Raw genomic sequence first — 21,694 nt, 5'->3', positions numbered from 1 at the left:
TGCGCTAAGCCCGCGTTGCTGTGTCATTTTGCGCTACCGATTGAGTTGATTGATCATAATGTTTAATTATGTAATCTGTCGATTTTGACATTTTCCCCTATAATCTTACTCTTTTTTTTAACCCCAACAGCAATCTTTTGACGTCATTGAATACACTGTTGAAGTATACTACCTATCTGTCATTCAGTCAAGCAGTGCCAATCTACTTTGACACAACACGGTTAACTAAAAGCCACACAGTAGATTCCAACAACTGAGACCACAAATTCAAATAGCAAATAAATGGCAAACGACGATCCTAATAAGCCCCCAACGGTACCAAGTGGGTGGCTTGCAAAGTTTGATGATAAATACAAGACTTGGTTCTACGTTGACTTATCGACAAAGAAGTCACAATGGGAGGCTCCCAAAGGAACCGTGTTTGATAAAGCCGATGATGTCCCACCTCCTGCTTACAGTCCCACCACATCTAAAGCAGAAACTGTATCACCAACCACTTCAAAACTGAATGTTCCTGCAAAAGATGAGCAAAACAAAGGATTGTTCAACCGTCATCATCAGCAACAACCTGGCTACGGTGGTGGTGCTGCTGCTGCTGGAAGTATTCCGCCACGAACCCAATATCCTGCACAACCTGGCTACGGTGGCTTCCCTCCCCAACAAGCGTATGGGGGTTACCCTCCTCAAGGCTACGGGGGTTATCCTCCTCAAGGCTATGGTGGGTATCCACCTCAAGGTTATGGAGGATACCCACCACAACAAGCACAAAGAAGTAGATTTGGTGGTGGAGCAGGTAACATGGCATTGGGAGTTGGTGGTGGTTTACTAGGAGGTATGCTTCTTGGAAATGCCATGAATGACTGGGGCGATAGCGAGAGAATGGAAGGGTACCAAGACGGCTACCAAGATGGTTTCGATAATGGTGGCGGTGACTTTGATGGTGGTGACTTTGGTGGTGGTGATTTCTAAAGAAACTTTATTAGTTAAAGCAAACTTATTGAAAATAAATAGTTTACATTACACGTTGTTCTAATATGACTTGGATCTCTTCAAGCTCTTCCCGAATCAAAGACTATGGTCTCTATGGTGGTCTTGAGATTCTCCGTCTTTTTTCACATTTCTGATTTTTTTTTTTTCTTTTTCATTTTTCAACCAACCAAATAATGAGAAATACAAATTACAAAACTTTGATTTTGGTGATTCAGAACTAGATCAGCAGTCCCCATTATTTATTGCATCACACAGTATTCCAATTATGAGATTCACTTCAGTTTTGAGACAAATACCCAAGTTGAAGTTGTCGGAGGTAATAGTAAGAGCAGGTGAAGGTTTGCCAACTGGTATAACAGGAATTTACAAACATCCAAATCCAAGACCAGCTCTTGTCACTTTGTATCATGAACAGTTGAAGGTGCTAAACGACAAGTTCCCAAAAGATTCAGTGTACAGACAATCGGTCGAACAGTTGACAAAGAATAGATTGAAAGTTGTGGAAGAAGAAGAGATTACTGAAAATATAGAAAATAAAATCGGAAATGGATTAATTGAGGAACTTGTCATTCAAGCTGCCGAAGAGTTGAACTTGAGTCATGAGTTGTCTGCTTTGAAGTGTTGGGAAGAGTTGGAGGAGAAACCGTTGGATGACCAATGGGTCTATTTTGGTAAGAAAATCTAATGTTTTAGTGACATTACTATTTGTAAAGACTTAATCATTAACTACAAAAAAGAAGAATAGTATAAAACACATGTAGATAACAGAAGTCGTGAACGGGATACTCTGCGTAAATATGAAATCCTCACATCTTCTTTTACAGCATCGGCATCTTTTCATCAACAACAATTGTTCTTGACACCAGAGTTTCCTTGGGAAACGTCAATACCACTAGCGCCTCCACCGGAAGCGGCTCCTGCGTCATCATTAACATGCTTTTCTTGAATAATTCCTGCCAACTCATAAAAGATGGCATCAACATTTTCATTACTCTTTGCGGATGCTTCCAAGAATGGCACATGCAATTTAGATGCCAACTCCTCTCCTTGTTCCTTACTTACTTGTCTATTGACATCATCGTCACACTTGTTACCCACCAAAAAGATCTGTGCATCCTCGTTCGCGTGTTGGGATACAGTTTGAAACCAATTTTCAACGTTTTCAAAACTTCTTGAATCAGTCACATCATAGATTATAACTATACCCATAGCACCTCTATAATAGGCGGTAGTAATAGTTCTAAACCTTTCTTGACCAGCGGTATCCCAAACTTGTAACTTAATCTTCTTGCCTTTGCTCTCAATAGTTCTTATCTTGAAGTCGATACCAATGGTTGTGATAAAAGACGGATTAAATTTATCCTCAACGAATCTCAACAACAAGCATGACTTTCCGACTCCTGAGTCACCGACTAATAATAGTTTCATTATCATGTCGTAAGCTTTAGAAGAAGCTCCTTTACCACTCATTGTGAATTATATTTGATAGTGTGTATTTAAATTGAAATATGGATATAAAAAGACTGAAAGTTATTGCGTTGACGGGTATATCTCAAGTTGAATTCAACGATTCTTAATTCTAAACAACGGTCAGTTTCTCAAAAAGTGTGTAGTGGATTGGCGGCGTTCTAATGTGATAGTCTCCTTTTTTGCTACAGCAAATCGATTTTTATCGTTTCTCGTGAGAAGAAAAAAGCATTAGACACGAGGTCGTGCAGTTTGTGCAAAACTTACAACCGAAGCGGCACACCTGGCCATTATTTTAGAGAAAACTCTTTAAAACTCGGGGCTCTATAGACGACTATATATACTTTACAAAAACACTTCCACATTCAACTCAACGGAGGAAGCGGCATATGGGATGTCAAAATTGTTCATCACCTCAGGATGTAAAACACCAATACACCCGACTTCTTTAGCCTCGCCATTTGCTTGACTTCTGAAAAAGATCTTTGCTCCTCTTTCATCAAAGAATGTAGTGTTGGTCTTGTCCTCCTTAATCCAATAACCTCTTCTTTCATCCTTAGATGGGTTCTCCAACCAGGGGGTTCTCATAGTTTGCATAATCTTTCCCAACAAACCTTGAACATACTCGAAGCCAGATGTCTTACCAGCATACACAGCAGCCCAGTTACGCTGGTTGAAAGCACCCCTTTCCAAGCTTGCATCTTTCAAAACGATGTCGCCACATTCAAACACTTTAATAGGCAATGAATGCTTTCTATTTTCTTTGATTGTTTTTAGGATACCTGGTAACAAAGTTGTTCTAACAACTTGGTATTCAATTGTTTTTGGATTTTCCAACCTAACTGCTGTACCATCATCCTTCTTTCTCAACCATCCAAAATTTTCGTCATGGGAACACAATGTTAACGGCATGACCTCCAGGTAGCCTGCTTGTGAACTGGCTAATCTCAAAATATCCGCTACTTTGTTCACAGGCAACGCAGATGCAACCATACTCTCACTGCTTGGCTTGGTCTTCTTCAAGTTATCGTATCCATAACCAATGGCTGCATCTTCCATAATATCACATTGGTGTAGAATATCTGATCTAGTAATCGGGATTTTAACGTCAAGAATGTCCTTGTTGTCCTTTGAAGGTGTGGCTTCCAATGACATCTTTTTCAACAACTTGGCAATTTCTTCACCAGAGTAATCCAAACCCAAACATGAGTTGATATAGGATATTTCTGCTTGAGCTTCTCTTGGTGTCACATTAGGAGTGACGCGAGTCTCACCATTGTGTTCGGAAATGATTTTGAGTGGCTCTATTTCAAATGGAGTTTTGCTATACCTTGAAAACATTGCTACCAAAGTTTCAATCACAATCTCAGTCTTGGTTCTATCAGTTCCAGTGACATCGATCCAAACGTTCTTCGTATTCAAAGTGATCTTTGAATGGTCTGAGTTGATAATTGGTGGTAAAGAAGCAACAGTTCTGTTTGCATCCAACATGACTGGATATACGGGAGAGTCCCTAATGATGTGCAAATACTTACCAATGTTCTTATCCTTTTCGTAGAATTCCATCAACTCTTCTCCGTTCATGACCTTTGACTGGTTCAATGGTTTGAATTTGATGTCTTTTGGTGGTAATGCTTCGTACGAAAATGGTGGGGTCAAAGTATCCAAGTCATGGGTTCCTATGGCCACCAAAGTTCTATTTCGACACAAGTTGGTGTGTAATTTATCCTGCAACGCAATAAAAGAATCATAGGATCTTTGGTCAAATGTAACATTTCTCAAAATGGCGGAAGCTGCATATTGACGAATAGGGAACGTAGATTCCTTGATCGTTAAAGAAAGTTCTGGTGTTTCCGGCTTCAAAGTGTACTTCGGTTGTTCTTTATTTCCCAAAAATTCATTCAAAGCTTGGGCAATACCCTCAATGCACAACATGTCATATCTGTTTGCAGGAACTTCAATCTTCAATTGTGGTCTTTCATCACCTTGGCATTCATCAGTGGTGTCTTCGTCCAACTCGATACCGAATTGAAAACACAACTCGTCAAACTCTTCGGTAGTGTAAGATCTACCCAAAATCTTGAAGAGGTCTTCCTTATCAACTGGGATAGTGGGCATGATAGATGTCTAACGTACTTAGCAGTGAAAGTGGTGCTGAAAATTTTTTGAGTCAGAGAAAAAAAGAGAGAGAAAAATTAAGATGAAATGTTGACAACAGTGAATCTTACTCATTCTACCAACTCATCCTTGGGTTTGCCTTTTTTTGCAGCAGCGGCTTCAATATCATTGACTTCATGTTCTAAAGCCTCTAAATCGAAAATGGGTGGTTCTTCAACGTTGTATTCCTCTTTAGCTCCATCATTTGCGTCCTTGTCAGCTCCTGGCTGACCATAGATGTCCCACCAGTCTTTTCGTTTGGGCTTGAACCATTTCCGCCATCCTTTAGGCTCGGTTTCGGTATCTTTTTGCTCTTCCATTTTGGCCCTGGCTTCATCAAATTCACTAATCAATTGTCTTTGCCTCTCGCCTTGTTCAGGGTCTGGTTCCTCAATTTCAGCGAAATCATCACTCAACACCTCCCAATTTATCAATTTCAAAATCTTTGGAATTGCCTTTCTATATGACATGTGACCCTCAACAAACTCTGTGCAATCAATGTTTTCAATCCCACTAACGGATTCCAATGCTGATAGCCCAGCCACTGTCAGGATTCCACCACCGGTTGCTCTAAATAGGTAACCCAAAATCCAATCTTTCTTTGAGTACCCATTGATGAACTTTCCACTCACAACCGAACGAGCTTGAGCGAGATGGTCCACATCAATGGAAATCGGTGACCCTAAGAGAATGACATTTTCGATCAACCCATAACCACCTTTACGCGCCATTTCAATCAAACACGAATAAATCAATCTGGCACCTAGTGAGAACCCAACCAAAGTTATTGGCCTCACACCCAAATTTCCTGATAAAATTGTTTCAGCCAAAATCTTCCCCGCCTTCCATGCTCTGTCCAATGACACATTCCACGGATTATCCAACAAATATGATAGCTTCGATAACGCCATTGGAAGTTGAATTGCTGACATTAAAGCGCTAAGTATGGTGGCACCCAATATTTGCTGAATAGATGTACTTAACGCTTCACTTGCTAGTATACCAATAGTTTGCCCCATTGATTGCAACATCTCCGGCTCCCAAAGCAAAGAAAACATATCTCCCATGACTGGGTCAACTGTTGAAAATGGAAGCCTGACATCATCCATCGCACCGTTCATCCAGCCACTTACAGTGACTATTAGATTTGACCTTTTGTTGTTATGTAATGGTTTGAGCTCAAATGTTTGTACGTCTCCTGCTCTTCTTGCACCAGCTTTGTTGCCCACTTTCGCACCTATGGCAACTCCACTTGTAGTAATCAAGACACTACCTCCAACACCTGCCAAAAACCCGCTTGTTCCAGTGATACCAACTGTGGTTAAACCTGCAGCGATACCAGCTCCAATAACAGGTGCCAACAAGCCTGCCAGTAATCCAATGGCCAATCCCCCACCTAAAGTTGCCAAACCAATCATAGCTAACCGCTTGTTCCTGTTTTTCTTGATCTGTCGTTTGACAAACAGCTGGTCACTTAATGATTCATCTTTATTCTCAATCGACCGATCTTTCGTTTCCATATCGAGACACTCCATCAATCTTCGCTCAAATTGTAAAACCTCCAAGCTGGATATGCCTACAATGTCAGCAAACTTCATCAAAAGGGACCTCGAACGCGCATCATAATAGCCGTCGCTGAGGAGTAACAAAAATAAGTCACATATCAAAACCCATCTTAAGTCAAAATCATCGCCAAAACCACTAGGTCTGTGCAATTCCAAAGAGGTTAAACTTTTTGACAAATCGCTGATTTCCACACCGTGCTTACTCAAATTTTCAATCATCTCTTTTTCTTCCTTGATCAATCCCAAATGTTCATACAATTTCAAAGCCGTATTTGATGACCAGTTGGAGAAATGTCTTTGAGACTCACTCATTTGCTTTGCCAACTTACTACTTGTGCCAAATTGCACCATAACTAGCTTTGTAGCCATCTCCACCATAATTAACTTGGCCATGCCAACGTATGCCAATCGTTGTGAATCTGATAACATATCCTTTGTATCAGTCAATGCCTCATTTGGATCGACTTCATCACTGTTGTCAAACTCTTCATGCTCAGCGTCAAAGATTACACGATTCTCTCCATAAGTGCGTGGTTTCCGAGTAGCATTCTTGAACAAGAAGTCAGTTTTCTTATCTAAAGCAGCATACTTGTTAACCTGCTCTTCTGTGTCTATCTTGGTGTAGCCAAAGTGAAAATTGTTGTTGTGAATAAAGTCACGTCCAGATTCAGATTTGTACTGGAGTTCACCCTTTTCGTTGTAAAAATCAAGGTCTGAAATCGTTTTCATTTCTTTCCAATTAGATTCACTGAAAAAATCATCCTCCTGTGTTTCTGGTTCTAATTTGATTTGGGCATTATCGACAGGGTCTTCCACATTCTCCTCAATTTGCGGGGTGTTAGGGTTGGATGCGGTGTACACTTTCTCCGACACTTTGGGAAGTGACTCGCTCGTTCTATTTTTCGTATTCATTGAACTCAAATCAAACTCAACAAAATTGTTACCACTGGTTTCATCTTGCCGGGATTGGAGTTCGTCTTGTTCGAAGTAGTTCTTCTCTGAAGCAACACTAGGTGAATTAGGGAGGCTCGGAAGATGACTAGCTCCTTTTCGGGAACGCGATCGAAAACCATCGTGTGTGACAATGGATGTAAGCAGCTCCCTAGAGCTCAAGCTTGGCGGTTGAAATACATTCTCGTTTGAGGATTCCCTGGACATGAAGAGCAGTCTTTCATCGATAAGAATGGTGGTGATGGTAAGAAGATGGATGAATTTACAAGCGCGAATTTTTGAAATTGTGGAATTCAACTAACGAGTAATCTATTGAATATGTTTCAACATTAATTACGAAGCAAAGTTAGCTCGAGTTTTGATGTAGAAACCTGTAATACGCGGATGATCGGAAACGCAAATGCATAACTCTAATTTCAAATCCTCTGGTAGAACTGTTTTAATAGAACTAAGTCTGCTTTCTCGTAAGTCTACAGATCACTTACTTTTACACATTTTTTATTAAATATCAACGACCGAAATGAAGCTCTAAAAATTTAAAAATCACCTAAAGTGGCATTGTAAACTTTCTCATTGTAATCTTGGTAAAATGTCACTTCCTGTGGAACAGAAGAGTTGAGACCACACTCCTTGACAAAATCGATACTTCCGATTCTCTCATTGAGATAGTTTTCAAAATCATCAAGCTTACATGAGAAGCCAGGGCCAGTGGCACATTTTTCAATGGGGACAACAGCGTCATTGACTATGTATCTGACATAGGAGTCATCACCGCATTGGAACTTTTCGGTGTAAATTCTTGCCCCTTGAGGGACAATTGATGAGTGGACATATGGGTTGGGGAAAGGAATGTAGTCCGTTGGGAGATCAGATAAAGGTTCTACAATCCCCAATGCGCTGTGATAAATCTCCAAGTCAGTATCATGAGTGAAGGACAACCAAATTTTGTTGCTAGCAGAGTCATCCTTCAACAAGTTTAACGAGGCGTTCAATAAAGTGGATCCAATAGTTTTAGTGAAGTTATTACCTGGACCATTGGAGTAGTAGTTTGACAAATCATTGGCGTACGAGGCCTTGATATACTCCTCGTTAGTAAACAAATCACAGAATTGTGAGCTTCCGCGAACATTAATTTCAAAGGCACACCAATTGACAAAGGAGTTGACATCCAGGGCGGTCAAGTTCAAACCTGGGTTAGGCTTGTTCAATCTATCGGCTATGGTTTGCAAGTAGCTGGTGTTGTACTTGGCAACTGTTTCGTCATTGATTGAATTATCATAGTTAGGACATGAGTTTCTTGGTGTTAAGCTGTTGACTCCGGAAGTTGCTGCCTCGTCAATAATACTAAACTTAACCGTCTTGTCTTCATCAAAATCATCACCGAGAAAACCCCTAGCAAAATATCTTGAGGTTTCGTAACAACGGCCAGAGTTTGATGAAAATACTGGCAACGTTGAGTTTTCATCGTACAATGAACCATACTTAGCTCTGAAGGCAGCACCATGTCTCAAGGCATCAGTAGTGCCAGCAAATGTACCTTCAGAATTTTTTGGTGAGGTTTCCTTCTCGTATTGAGTAGTGTCAGGAACAAAGTATTCATAGTCATTTAAAAAGGACAAATCCCCTGTGAATGTACCATTGAAGTCTTGAAACTTTTTGTAAATTTTTTCCAACTTCTTCCCCACATTCTTCGAAGGATATCTTTCACCGTGTCTCGACAACAATTGTACTTGTTGGACGGTACATCCATCTGGAATAGCCGGGTCAATACCGTATGACTCTCTACTAATGTAGGGACCCAGCCCACCGAGGAAATTCAAGATGTTATATCCGTCAACCTTCATTTCTTGAGGAGTAGCAACATCTTGATAGATGTTTTGACTAACTAATAATAACCCACTGTTGAGCAAATTTGAAACAGCAACCATTGTTGATGAGCATTAGAGAACGGATTGTATACGGGTGGATTTTAGTAGCTATTTATATTCATTCCCATCGTCAAAACCAAAAAAGTAAGCACCCTCTTCTTTGTTGTTTTCAATTTTCTCAAAATTACACATTTGACGTGCGCAAAATCGATAACCACGTGCCCTCTAATTAGAGATTCTAATTAAAATTCAGAGTTTCGGATTAATTGACGGACCAATTTGGAACAATTACATCAAAATCGGGTAATATCAAAACATAGGCTCATTCGTCATTGTTTGAAAATGAATACAGTAAGATTAATTATATCCATTTAAATAGAAAACGTGCACCGGCTTTGGAATGAGGCTTTATTGAATCATCTGCACGTGCGTTTCTCTAAGGTCACCATACAAATAACTTTAGTAGACCATTGGCTCCCCCCATGTGGTGTCTTTAATTTAATCGTCTACTAAGAAGAAGGTACTTACAAAGAGACTCACAACAATGAAATGTTTGCAACATGGTTTTACTCTATTCGTCAAGGACCAAATATGATCTGCGCAGAGTCCAGGAATATGTTGCATCGAGCCATATTGGTCGAGCTGCAATTCAACCTTGATAAACAAAATCAAATGAGCTCAAGACCGACCCGTTGTTATACAATCTGTCGACGGAACTACCCTGCTTAAGGCCAATAATAAATGGTTTCGTCATAATATATACTTTTCCATAAACACATATGCAAAAAGCTCCACCTAATCATCTCTATCCCCGAATGTGTTACTGCTCAACCCTCCAAAAGGAGAGGACCGGTACACAAGGAAAACAGGAAACAATGTCAAGCAGTGGAGATTGCACTGTCATAACAACAACTGCGTTCAAAATGAATTTCGATACAATGAACATCAAGCTTGCTTCTCGAGCGCCGATCTGCCAAGGAAAACGTCTACAGGGAATCAAAGAAAGCACAAGGCTTCTATCTTCCACTGAGAGCCCACCTTGACACAGATTGATGGATAATTAGTTATAGAAGAAGAAGAAGAAGAAGAAAAAGAAAAGGAAGGAAAGAAAAAAAAAAATTTGGTGTGAAAAATTTCTCTCTATAACATCTCGTTCGCTCACACTCACACGATGAGATTTTACGAAAATGCTGCACAAAATTGGGTGAGGGACAACTTTTCATCCATTCTTACCAAAAATGCAAACTACATAACCATGGTTGGTGGAAAATCAAAATCGAACGAGCTAGACCGTGATTCCCCTTCCACATTGCCATTTACGAATGAAAACTCACTTGAACCTTACCAAATTCTAGATGCATTCACTGTCTGTTTCAAACACATTCTTGATTCTCATGAATTGGACTCCTTCATTCAAAAGGTGAAAGGTGATTTATACAATAGGGACTATATCGCTGCTTTCAACGATGACAACAAGAGGTTTGGATATGCGGCTAGGTGGAGCCCCTCAAGGGCATTGGCTTATGCCTCGTTGTTTTCCAACTTGGAACCAATTACAGAATTGTTACAGGAGTCTGAGAAGGTGAAGCGTGTGTTGTGTGTTGGAGGCGGTGCAGCTTCAGAAATAGTGGGGTTGGGCGCCGTTTACTGCAGACTCAAGGAGTTTCATCCAAACTCTCCTTCGCGATTGGATATTGACGTTGTCGATATCGCAGATTGGACAGTGGTGGTGAATCAACTTACGAATTATGTGAAACAAAACTGGGTGTATAAGGAACATAACTTTAATACGCAATTCAAGCATGAGGATATCTTATCGACCAAAATTGATGACTTGGCGTCTTTTGATTTGATCACATTGCTTTTCACTACTAATGAGTTGTTTGCAGAGAAGAGGAAAGAGACAATAAAGCTTTTACAAACATTGAGTACCGGTTGCAAAAGTGGTACTCTTTTGTTGATTGCTGAAAGTGCTGGTTCCTTCTCCCATATTACCATAGGAAACAAGCAATTCCCGGTGCAGTTTTTGATTGACACTATTTTAGTTGGTAAACAAGGCGAGGGAAACGGGTCGTGGGAAATCATTTCCGAAAAAGAGAGCATTTGGTACAGGATTAACGAAAGAGAGGTCACTTACCCACTAAAGCTAGAAAACATGAGATTTTTTTACAGGCTATATAGAAGGAAATAAGCTCAAGTCGACATATCATTAATTTCTTCCACAAACTTTGTTTGTAAAGTACGCAACAAATCTAGCTTGTATGAGGAGTCGCAATCCAAAGTGCGCATTTGATTCAAAGCAAAGTATAATTCCAACACCAACTTTCTCCGTTTGGAAACCAACTTTGAATGTGGATCGTTACACTGTAACACTTGCAGCTTCAAAATTTCAGCAATTGATTTCGATTCTCGTAATAGCTCCGGCGGTAACATTTGAGATGATTCTGCATATCTAATACCATACCGATCAAATTCAAGTTTCCCTGGCTCCAACTTGAACTTGGACTCCAATTTCCCGTCAGCCTCAATTGTCTTCATATGCGAGGCCAAAACACACGACTTGCTACCTAAGATCTCAGCGATTTCTTTGAAATGGGTCGTCGTGAATACCGAAGCGCGTGTGGTGATTAAATGTTCGAGTAGAGCAAGACAAATGGAAAATCCATCTCTTAAACTTGAGCCCCTTCCTAATTCATCAATAATGATAAAGCTCTCCAGATCTGCATTTTTCAAAATCCTGCATATCTCCGTCATTTCATTAGAAAAAGATGACGCATCCAAATCAGTAGTGTCGGAAGAAATCCTCGAAAATATGCTCTTGTGGATCTTTATCGTAGCATAATCGGCGGGGACATAGAGGCCCATTTGTGACATTATCAAGATGTACGCGATTTGCTTCAAGTAGACGGATTTCCCACTCATATTGGCGCCGGTGATGATTTGGAACCTTGAAATTTCAGGAACGCATGAATAGTCATTGGGAACGAAGTCAAGGACCACTTGCTCAAGTATGGGGTGTCGGGATTGCCGAACATGAATGTATTTTCCAAATTCAGGACACACGTATGACTTGGTTTGTGAGCTAACAAAACTGGCATAACTGCACAACAAGTCCACTGTGGCAATTGCTTCGGCAATCATGAAAAAAATTGGAGTATTTTCACAACTTTGTTCATACAATTCCAGTATGATTATACTGCTTATGTTATTTATCTCGGCCATGATTCCACTCAATCTTGAGCTTTGTTTCAACAAATCAATGGTTGTACACTCAATGCCATTCTTTTTCTTAATTATGTTTATGAAATCGGGATTATCAAACGCAGTGCACTTTATTCTCAAAAAAAATCCCCTCGATTTATCATACCTGTAGTCAACCACTGCGCCATTCTCCACAGAGATGTTTTGCACATATTCATTAACTTGCTCCAAGATTGTTTCCCTAACGTTGCGTGACACATCGAGCAAGCCATTGACTCCGGACTTTACGGCATTCGCCCTCTGGTGTGCAACATCTATGCTTCTTTTCGCCAGGCGGCAGTCCTCGTGTATGAGTTTGTTTATCAACAAAATCGCCGTTCCAATATTTTCATGTTTCAAAATATCACTCACTTGGACAATCAACGGTGACTCGCTGGGCTCTAAACAGTTGAGTAGCTCGCTGCAAAGCAATAGAGTAGACTTTAAGGAAAGTATATTGTTGATCATCAGCTCTTGGCTAATATTCGATTCGGGGTTTAAGAAGCTTGCAAATAACTTGTCCAAATCTGGAAATTTTTTCAACACATTCTTAATAGCAAACAACATGTTCTCTTGGGAAATCAACTCCGTCACCGACTCCAACCTCAATTTAATACTCTCAACATTTGTTAACGGCTGTCTTATTGATGTTCGTAATAACCTTTGTCCCATTTTTGTGGTACATTTGTTCAAGAATGAGAAGAATGTTGTTCCATTACCATTGAGACTGGAGACAAGCTCCAAGTCTCTTATAGTACTCGCGTCAATTAGCATAAATTTGGCATTCTCGACTATATTTATTCTAACCCTGTTTGACTGTTTGAGCAAATTTGATTCTAAGCAACAAGTAAGTAAGGCACCGGCAGCACCGACAGATAGCCCACAATCACTCAACAGTGCTGACATTTCAGGTCCTTGTGTATGCAGATGAGTCTTGAGTAGTTCTACCCCACAAGCAGCATCAAATGATTTCGCCTTTACTAATTGCTGTTGAACAGTTTCATCCAAGTTTGATGCAAGAATGTATCTCAACTTTTCGAATTGCAGGTTAGATCCATCTGGAGCAATGACAATGGTAGGTTGGTAGATGTTGATTTGGTTTACAGTTCTAGCAAACAACAGGGTGTCACAAAACTCCATCAATGAAAGTTCATATGTTTCAAAATCAAGAATGGCAACCCCTACGTCCATTTGTTCCGACTTTAGCTTGTTAATAGCCATGACCACATCTCGTTTACTATCAGCCTTTGACGTGTTGTGACGTGTCGATGCACGAACAGTTGTGATAAATCCATACTGACTGTTGGTCAAAGACATTGAAATGTGTGGTCAAAATGGTTCGAGTGGTGTAGTTTTTTTTTTTGGCAACCCCTTTTAGAAAATCAAACAGTATATTTAGCACCACTTCTAACAACACTTCAAACAATATCTTCGCAGCGAAGTTGGCATCACACGCAAATTGACACCATTCTCAAATCTTTAGCTTGTTGATCAACTCTTCTAACTCCTCATCGCCTTCTTGGCGATCCACATTACCATCCTTGTTGTTTTTCTCAGAGACCGGTTCCTTTTCCAACCGGTCCTCAATCTTTTCTAATTCCTCTTCAATTGACTTACTCTTTCCACACTTCTTCTGCCCTTCTTCATAATACCGATCAAGAACATCTTTCCAACCAAGTAAAGAGGTCAAAGTGTCGGCAAACTCATCACAATCCAGGAGCGCAACAATGTCCTTCTTCCGTCGACCTAAATCACCAACTTTCTCTCTGTTCACCAAAACTCGAAGACAACGTTTTTCCACACTGGATGGTAAGGAAGCAAAGGGGTATACGGTCAACGAAGTACCCGAGATCAAAGCGACTTCAACGTCATCACAGTCTTTGTCCCAGGTCTCAAAAAACTTTGATGGTAACCCTTCACCATAGAATGTGATATCAGGTTTAATGAAACCACCACACTTGGCACAAGTGGGAACCCCCTTTGGGATATCCAGCTTCACTTTCTCTATTGGTACTTCCATTTTGCAGTCGATACAGCGACTTGTGGCAAATGATCCGTGAGCTTCAACAATGAATTCGTCCTTGACTCCAGCTAGCCTATCCAAGATATCTATATTTTGCGTGTAAACACGTTTCAATAAGTTCTTCTCTTGGAGAATCCGCACCATGTAGTGAAACTTTGTAGGAGCAAATTTGCCAGGGAAAAGCTCTTCAGCTAATGTGTAAAATGGTTTTGGATCCTTTTTGAAGAAGTCGATGTCAAAGACAGCTTCAGCAAAGGGGAGGTTGAGTTTCGCCAAGTTGGAGTACAATCCAGTTTCTGGACTCCTAAAGTCAGGGATTCCGGCTGCCGTGGACACGCCAGCGCCTGTGAATAGACACACCTTCTTCTTTGCTTTCAAAGCTTCAACTAGAGGGGCTAATGTTGCTTCCATGATTGAAAAGAGTTTCAATGTGCAGCTTGTGTTGGGTAAAATATAAAGATCTCTTCACAAGAGAAAAATTTCTAAAGATCCAGTGACGAAAATTTCGCCACTATCACTACTTTAATTAATGTCCCCACCAACAGATACCATAGAGAAGCAGATATCAGAATTGAATATTGATGAGAATTCTCCAAACGTTATTCATCAAAAGAAGCTAGCTGCCGAGAGGTTGAATAAAGCTAAAACAAAGCGTGATCAAGAGATTCAAAATTTAAAAGATGAGCAAGCCACGAATGCAAGAAAAGGCGAATTGATTCAACTACACTCCGGCCTCGTGGATGAATGCAGGCAATACATTAAAAAGTTTGTTGATCAACTGATGGATTGGACGAATATGGAGTTAGCAATTGGACTTGATAAGAAGAAACCCGGATCAATCGCTAGGTATTTTGAATTACCATTGCAATTAAAGGAAAATCGATTTGTCGTTAGATTGAAGGATCCAGATTGCTTTGATGACAGTAAAGGTAAATTTGATGTCTCTGATAGTGACTCCAATAACGAATCTGAGTCTGAATCTGAGTCTGGATCTGAGTCTGGATCTGAGTCTGAATCTGAGTCTGATAGTGGCCATGATACCGATGAAAAGAGTGGGACAAGGACCCCTACAAATGTCACATCCCAAACCCAGTCCCCTGACAAGTACACAAACGAAGGAGTACTGGTGAGCATAGATTACACTTTGAGTTCCTACGCTAATGCTAGCATCTACTTTGAAAGCAAGAAAGCTGCCGAATCAAAGCAGGCAAAGATTGAAAAGGGTGCTGAAATTGCATACAAAAATGCCGAGAAGAAGATCAATCAGGATTTGGTGAAAAATTTGAGACGTGAAAATGGGACCTCTTCCAACGCGGAAAGAGAGAAGTTTTGGTTTGAATCATTTTACTGGTTTGTTTCAAGTGAAGGGTATCTATGTTTGGCCGGTAGAAGCAAATCACAAACTGACTTACTTTATTTCAAGTACTTTAGTGATGATGATTTTCTTGTGAGCTCTGAAATTGAAGGATCGTTGAAGGTTTTTGTTAAAAATCCCCTCAAAGGGGAATCTGTACCACCAACGACAATTTTACAAGCAGGCATCTTTGCAATGGCTGCTTCGCAAGCTTGGAATGGGAAGATTAATACAGCAGCTTGGGTATTGCATGGAAGTGAAATTTCTAAATATAATCTGTCAGGTGCCTTGCTTCCTGCTGGTGAGTTTGAATACCTTGCGAAAAAGCATTTCCTACCTCCAGCTCAACTCGTTATGGGCTTTGGCTTGTATTTTTTGGTTGATGAAGGGTCAGCTGAAGGACACAAAATTCAACGTGTCCAAAAGGAAAAAGAGCACGGTTTGGTGAGGGTATTGGATAATAAAAAACGAGTATTTGAAAAGACAAAAGTGACAAATGTAAAGACAGAGGATGATGTACAAGAACCTGTGCGTGAACATGCACACGACGCTAGTGAGAAAGATCCTGGAATCGACGATACTTCAAATACTAGGGGCAAGAAATCCAAATCGAAGAAAAATGTTTCAAAGTATGACGATTTTGATGCTGAGGAGAAGGAATTAAGAATGAAGTTGTTGGGAATTGGCAAGAAGAAGGAATCTCAAAAGGAGAAGAAGCTGCTGCTGCTGGATACACCAAATGTGAAAGGAGAAACAAGAGAGGAAACTAATCAAAAACACGAGAAAGAGGTGCAAGAATATCTACTTGAAACAGATGCGGCGAATGAAACACTCTCCTCATTCTTTGACACGTTGGATTTCCTATCATCCAAACCCGCAGTTGGCGATACAGTGCTTGATATAGTTCCCGTGTTTGCACCTTGGTCAGCGTTACAGAGATTCAAGTATAAAGCAAAGATTCAGCCAGGATTGGCCAAAAAGGGTAAATCAATTAACGAAATCATCAACTATTTTACTCATAGACGTTTGGATAACAATAGATCTGATCCAGACTTGGATTGGCCAACTGAAAGAGAACTTGTTAATGCTGTCAAGCCCAATGACTTGATGGGTGTATTTTCTGTGAACAAGATGAGATTGATTGTTCCAAAGAATAAGTAGGTGGAGGATGTACAACCATGTTCAGAAAAGCATTACTGAGGTGTATCTGATAATAGTTTACATTTATTAATGTGGCGAGATCATTGTGCGTAATTCCCGAAAAAGAAGTCATAATTTGGTCTCTCTTAGCTTGATTATTGCTTGCGCGACGAAGCGAAGGTAGTCGGCACCCGAGTGAGGCAATCTACAGCCCACTCGGATCGTACGTTGTAGGCTTTTATGAAATAGAAACACCCATCATTCTATAATTGGTCCCGATGGTGCAAATTTCGGCATTTTCATTCTCAAATGCTTTTGCTCTATTGCGACATTTTTTTTTTTCCTGCTAACCGCGCCGCCACAGTTTGGTCCTCCACTTTAATTTGTATTATGTAATACATATCTGACTAGCACAAGAGTGCCAAGAATGGGAAAAAATATGTCAAAGAAAAGTTACCCAAGAGATATATATCTCTTGCATATGTAAGGGAAGCTGGTCTGTCCTTATCCAATTAATTACGGCAGGGTATCCAGGTGGTGTGATATGTATAGTCTTGGTAACTGTACTACGTAAAATAATTCAATTTGATAGCAACACCGTTACAGTCAATGATAAGATAAACAAAGATGTTGATTACATTTAAGTGCATTCTGAATTGTCTCATGCGGCACCAAAATTAAAAATATAAAAAAAAAAAAATTTTTAAATCCGCCTTAGCCTATCATTACTTTTGTGTCAACTTGCGTCGTCTTTTTGTAAATTTGCAATCACATCATACAAGTATATGCGCGAAATGTATTAATACCGGAACAATAAATTCCCTCCTCTCTTTGTCAAGCAAGCAATTCATTTCAGTCTCAATTATATTATCCGTTGTGCAGCGAAAGTACCACATTGTCGTGAAATCAAATCTCTTTGTATGTCCCCTCTTTTATTGTCTTTGATAATTGAGCCTGTGATATCGTGAGCCACAGATAAGAATCGTAAGTTGGTACAATTGCCGTATGAGTTTTACTGGCACTCATTTTCTCGAAATTGTATAAAAACCCTTAACTTAATCCTCTCTAGGAGCCATTTACGATTTGAGATTAAAGTCTAGGTCCCTCACAATGTCTTCCGTTAGAACATCAAGCTCATCTGTTGAACACGCAGACAATGAGAAAGCACAACATTTGAAAGTTGTAACCTACGACAAATCAATTGTTGATGATGATGAATACGACTTGGATGATCCAAAAAATTATAGCACCAATTACGTTGACGAATATAATCCAAGGGGATTGAGAGTTCCAACAAAAACTGAAGAGCAAACATTAAGAAGAGTTGTTGGTAAGATAAATTATGCAATTTTCTTAATTTGTGTTGTTGAATTTTCCGAAAGAGCTTCTTATTATTCAGTTACTGGTATCTTGTCGAATTTCATTCAAAGACCTTTGCCTGAGGATTCACCACATGGGTGGGGTGCCCCAGCTCACGATGACGGTAGTGAAAGTGCTGGTGCGTTGAATAGAGGCTTACAAGCAGCCAGTGCTTTAACAAACTTGGTTACATTTTTAGCTTATGTTGTGCCATTGTTTGGAGGTTACTTGGCTGATACCACATGGGGAAGATGGAAAACGATTCAATGGGGTGTTGTATTCGGAGGTATCTCCCACGTCTTGTTTATTGTTTCCGCTGCTCCAAGTGTCATTGCTAATGGGAAAGCTGGATTGGCACTTTGTATTCTTGCTATTTTTACCTTGGCGTTTGGATCTGGATTCATCAAACCAAATCTTTTGCCATTGATGTTGGACCAGTACCCAGAGTCGGGTAATAGAGTTAAAGTGCTAAAGAGTGGTGAAAAAGTTCTTGTTGATAGAGAAAAGACCTTGGAAAGTGTTACCTTGATCTTTTATTGGGCTATCAACATTGGGGCATTTTTTCAATTGGCAACTTCTTATTGTGAAAGGCGTGTTGGGTTTTGGTTAGCCTTTTTTGTTCCATTGGTACTTTATCTTTTTATGCCAATTGCATTCTGGTTGGTTAAACCTAAATTGGTTTTTGAAAAACCAAGTGGATCAATCATTGGCTTGGTGATTAAGATCCTCGTTGTGTCATTTTCTGGGAACTTCATTAAACGTGTCTTTGATGGTACCTTTTGGGAATATGCCAAACCATCGGTCATGAGAGCAAGGGGTCGTGAATACTTCAACACCAAAAAACAAACCCCCATCACTTGGACTGACCAACACGTTCTCGATGTCAAACAAACCTTGGACGCTTGTAAGTTGTTTGTTTATTTCATTTTTTACAACTTGGCAGACAGTGGGTTAGGTTCAGTAGAAACATCTTTGGCTGGTGCAATGAACTTGAATGGTGTGCCAAATGACTTGTTTAGCAATTTTAATCCACTTGCAATCATTGTTGTCATCCCTGTTTTGGATTACATTGTTTATCCACTTTTGAGAAGATTACGTATCAATTTCAGGCCAATTCAGAGAGTGTTTCTTGGATTTGTCATTGCTGCAATGTCTCAAGTTGCTGGTGCTGTTTTGCAACATCGTGTTTACCAAACATCCCCTTGTGGAAACCATTCAACCAATTGTCCCGAACCATCGCCCATCAGTGCTTGGCAAGCATCATCTATATATATCTTGGCCGGTGCTTCTGAATGTTTTGCTATGGCCACGATTTACGCACTTGCTTATACCAGAGCAGCTCCCTCGATGAAAGGACTAACCACCGCGTTGTTTTTGTTTACATCCGCAATTAGTGCTGCAATTAGTTTAGCTGTTACTCCCGCATTGAATGATCCACATTTAGTAATTGTGTTTAGTGTTATTGGTGGTGTTACATTCTTGGCTGGTGTTGTTATGTTTATTCAATTCTTTAATTTGCATAAAACTATGGAGGAAGAAGAGAAGGAGAGAATCGCGTTAGGAGGTTCTATTGTTCCTGAAAAGATCCATCCAGGTGAAGCCTTGGAGCCGGTTAGCAGCGTTCATGCTAGGTATCCATTAGATGCAGTGACGTCTCTAAGATCAATATGATGAGAAAGAATATGTGTACGTGTGTGTGTGTGTGTGTGTGTAATATATATTGAATATGGTGAAGAGCGTTTTCGAACTATAGAGCTGCATCCAAACAAGTAATGATTGCCAATATAACTGTTGGTTGCCACTTTTAGATAATGTTTTGCGTTTCTTTAGGTATTTTGATCTTCTGTTGACGATGCGATGAGGTTGGTGACAAGCCACGATCAGATGTATTATCACCATCACTGAGATCTTGGTCCGTGATTTCAAAAATCATCTCCTCATTGCCATCTTCGTCGTGACTTAGGTTTAGATCATCGTGGTCTCTGTGTTTTTGAGGCGATAATGGAGCATCTAGTTTGAACTTATTGTTGTCGACATCGTTAGCACCTTTGTTTTTCTCATCCTCTTCAACATCATCGTCTTCTTCGTCGTCATCGTCGTCGTCATCATCGTCATCATCATCGTCATCGTCATCGTCATCGCCCTCCTCTCCGTCTTCATCATCATCATCATCACAACCGGCACCATCCTCATCCTCTTCCTCCCCTTCCTCTTCTATAGCAACACTCTTGTCACTATACTCCTTATTTTCAGCCTCAATCGCCAATATTCTTCGCCTCAATATATCCACCACATCAACCCAGTCTCTCATTCCGCCCATTCCAATATCACCACAAACCAACACCTTCTCAACTGGTTTCAACACCTCAATACCAAATCCAGGAGAGGTAATGGTGGCAATTTGTTTCGCCGTCATGGGGTGAGTGTACATAAAAGTGTTCATCGCAGGAGCAACAATAATTGGCTTTTTCACCTGCTGTGAAGTTGATGGTGCCCAGGATCTAATTATTGACGTGAGCAAATTGTCTGCAATACCATTAGCAATCTTTGCCAACGTATTTGCCGACAATGGTGCAACTAACATAATATCTGCCCATTTTCTCAACTCATTATGGAGAATCAACTTGTCAAATGGATTCTTTGGCTTTGCCGAGTGGTTTTGAGTTGAGCTAATTGTAGTGGCTTCGTTGTAGTTTGCCCATTCGTCTTCGTCTCTCCATATTTTGACATCGGCATTAATCTTGGAGCCCTTGAGGAAATGACTGGCAGCCTTTGTCACAATCAACTGGATTGAAATTTTGGATGTGCCAAATAGTTGAAACAACTTGTCAATGATTAAAGGTATTTTAATCGTAGCAACGGATCCCGTACATGCTAACAAAATGTGAAACTTACCATCATCTTCCTTGGAGAGATATTCTTGAAATGGAACAGGAGGACCAACTGGGGAAGCTACTATTGTCTTGCTTGCTTTTTTCAATGAATTTCTTCGAGAAGAATTATTGCTACCTGTGCCGGTAATCTTAATAGGCACTGCCGCGTTTGAACTTGGTGATAGTGTCGTTGCAGGGACAAAATTTTCTCCACGTGTGGGACTTGGAGTATTCATTCGAGCAAGTTCATTTTCGTCAAGTTTTGGCGTGGGCTCACGAGCTGGTACTGCTGGCTTAGCACTGAAAGAAAGCCCATCGTTGTTCTTTTTTCTGTTTAAAGATGCTTGTCTCGATGGCGTATTTGAAGATGGTTGTCTTGCTGCCTCAGGGTTATTGTCCTGTACAGCCACATTTGTTGATGATGGTTGAGATGAGATTGTAAACCTACGCAAACGCTCTTGAGACTCGGTTTGATTGAAAGACACACTGGCATTTCGGGTGGGTACGTTTTGGTCTTGAGGGACTGGTTGCTGGATGGATGACGTTTGTGGTCTTGTGTTTGTTAATATTTTAGGTGGTGTATCTGCAGCATTAGATATAGCAGTTCTGAGAGATGGTGTTCGCCTTGTTAGTGGTGCGTTTGACTCGGCGTAACCTCTTGGTTCTTTGTTTCCTTCTTGGGTACCCGTCGACGCCATATTGTGAGC

General features: G+C 40.4%; 12 protein-coding genes across 12 annotated transcripts; 5 read left to right on the top strand and 7 right to left on the bottom strand. All coding sequences in view use genetic code 12, as the record gives it.

Annotated features, from left to right (window-relative positions):
- Positions 1 to 282: 282 nt before the first annotated feature.
- Positions 283 to 969, top strand: IFU5 (WW domain-containing protein IFU5; the record flags this gene model as incomplete). Its single annotated transcript, XM_036807920.1, has 1 exon — positions 283 to 969. One exon carries the CDS (start codon positions 283 to 285, stop codon positions 967 to 969), a length of 687 nt encoding a protein of 228 aa, XP_036664709.1.
- A 286-nt stretch (positions 970 to 1,255) lies between these two features.
- Positions 1,256 to 1,675, top strand: MCI4 (Mci4p; the record flags this gene model as incomplete). The annotated part of the gene is made up of 1 exon (XM_036807919.1): positions 1,256 to 1,675. The coding sequence occupies one exon, from the start codon at positions 1,256 to 1,258 to the stop codon at positions 1,673 to 1,675; it is 420 nt and encodes a 139-aa protein (XP_036664708.1).
- Positions 1,676 to 1,830: 155 nt separating this feature from the next.
- SEC4 (Rab family GTPase) lies at positions 1,831 to 2,460 on the bottom strand (the record flags this gene model as incomplete). Its single annotated transcript, XM_036807918.1, has 1 exon — positions 1,831 to 2,460. One exon carries the CDS (start codon positions 2,458 to 2,460, stop codon positions 1,831 to 1,833), a length of 630 nt encoding a protein of 209 aa, XP_036664707.1.
- A 342-nt stretch (positions 2,461 to 2,802) lies between these two features.
- Positions 2,803 to 4,575, bottom strand: FRS1 (phenylalanine--tRNA ligase subunit beta; the record flags this gene model as incomplete). Its single annotated transcript, XM_036807917.1, has 1 exon — positions 2,803 to 4,575. One exon carries the CDS (start codon positions 4,573 to 4,575, stop codon positions 2,803 to 2,805), a length of 1,773 nt encoding a protein of 590 aa, XP_036664706.1.
- A 110-nt stretch (positions 4,576 to 4,685) lies between these two features.
- CPAR2_800820 (uncharacterized protein) lies at positions 4,686 to 7,337 on the bottom strand (the record flags this gene model as incomplete). Its single annotated transcript, XM_036807916.1, has 1 exon — positions 4,686 to 7,337. One exon carries the CDS (start codon positions 7,335 to 7,337, stop codon positions 4,686 to 4,688), a length of 2,652 nt encoding a protein of 883 aa, XP_036664705.1.
- Positions 7,338 to 7,666: 329 nt separating this feature from the next.
- Positions 7,667 to 9,058, bottom strand: PHO113 (acid phosphatase; the record flags this gene model as incomplete). The annotated part of the gene is made up of 1 exon (XM_036807915.1): positions 7,667 to 9,058. One exon carries the CDS (start codon positions 9,056 to 9,058, stop codon positions 7,667 to 7,669), a length of 1,392 nt encoding a protein of 463 aa, XP_036664704.1.
- A 1,111-nt stretch (positions 9,059 to 10,169) lies between these two features.
- Positions 10,170 to 11,189, top strand: CPAR2_800800 (25S rRNA (uracil2843-N3)-methyltransferase; the record flags this gene model as incomplete). Its single annotated transcript, XM_036807914.1, has 1 exon — positions 10,170 to 11,189. The coding sequence occupies one exon, from the start codon at positions 10,170 to 10,172 to the stop codon at positions 11,187 to 11,189; it is 1,020 nt and encodes a 339-aa protein (XP_036664703.1).
- A 2-nt stretch (positions 11,190 to 11,191) lies between these two features.
- CPAR2_800790 (MutS family protein) lies at positions 11,192 to 13,555 on the bottom strand (the record flags this gene model as incomplete). The annotated part of the gene is made up of 1 exon (XM_036807913.1): positions 11,192 to 13,555. One exon carries the CDS (start codon positions 13,553 to 13,555, stop codon positions 11,192 to 11,194), a length of 2,364 nt encoding a protein of 787 aa, XP_036664702.1.
- A 154-nt stretch (positions 13,556 to 13,709) lies between these two features.
- HST2 (histone deacetylase) lies at positions 13,710 to 14,672 on the bottom strand (the record flags this gene model as incomplete). The annotated part of the gene is made up of 1 exon (XM_036807911.1): positions 13,710 to 14,672. One exon carries the CDS (start codon positions 14,670 to 14,672, stop codon positions 13,710 to 13,712), a length of 963 nt encoding a protein of 320 aa, XP_036664701.1.
- A 118-nt stretch (positions 14,673 to 14,790) lies between these two features.
- Positions 14,791 to 16,776, top strand: CPAR2_800770 (uncharacterized protein; the record flags this gene model as incomplete). Its single annotated transcript, XM_036807910.1, has 1 exon — positions 14,791 to 16,776. One exon carries the CDS (start codon positions 14,791 to 14,793, stop codon positions 16,774 to 16,776), a length of 1,986 nt encoding a protein of 661 aa, XP_036664700.1.
- Positions 16,777 to 17,865: 1,089 nt separating this feature from the next.
- Positions 17,866 to 19,785, top strand: PTR2 (Ptr2p; the record flags this gene model as incomplete). Its single annotated transcript, XM_036807909.1, has 1 exon — positions 17,866 to 19,785. One exon carries the CDS (start codon positions 17,866 to 17,868, stop codon positions 19,783 to 19,785), a length of 1,920 nt encoding a protein of 639 aa, XP_036664699.1.
- A 133-nt stretch (positions 19,786 to 19,918) lies between these two features.
- Positions 19,919 to 21,685, bottom strand: CPAR2_800750 (phosphopantothenoylcysteine decarboxylase complex subunit; the record flags this gene model as incomplete). The annotated part of the gene is made up of 1 exon (XM_036807908.1): positions 19,919 to 21,685. The coding sequence occupies one exon, from the start codon at positions 21,683 to 21,685 to the stop codon at positions 19,919 to 19,921; it is 1,767 nt and encodes a 588-aa protein (XP_036664698.1).
- Between the last annotated feature and the right edge of the window lie 9 nt (positions 21,686 to 21,694).

This window comes from Candida parapsilosis, contig 005807, assembly GCF_000182765.1.
Source record: "Candida parapsilosis strain CDC317 annotated contig 005807".
Taxonomy (NCBI): Eukaryota; Fungi; Ascomycota; class Pichiomycetes; order Serinales; family Debaryomycetaceae; genus Lodderomyces; species Lodderomyces parapsilosis.
The sequence above is the reverse complement of the archived record's forward strand: the minus strand, read 5'-3'. Positions and strand labels throughout refer to the sequence as shown.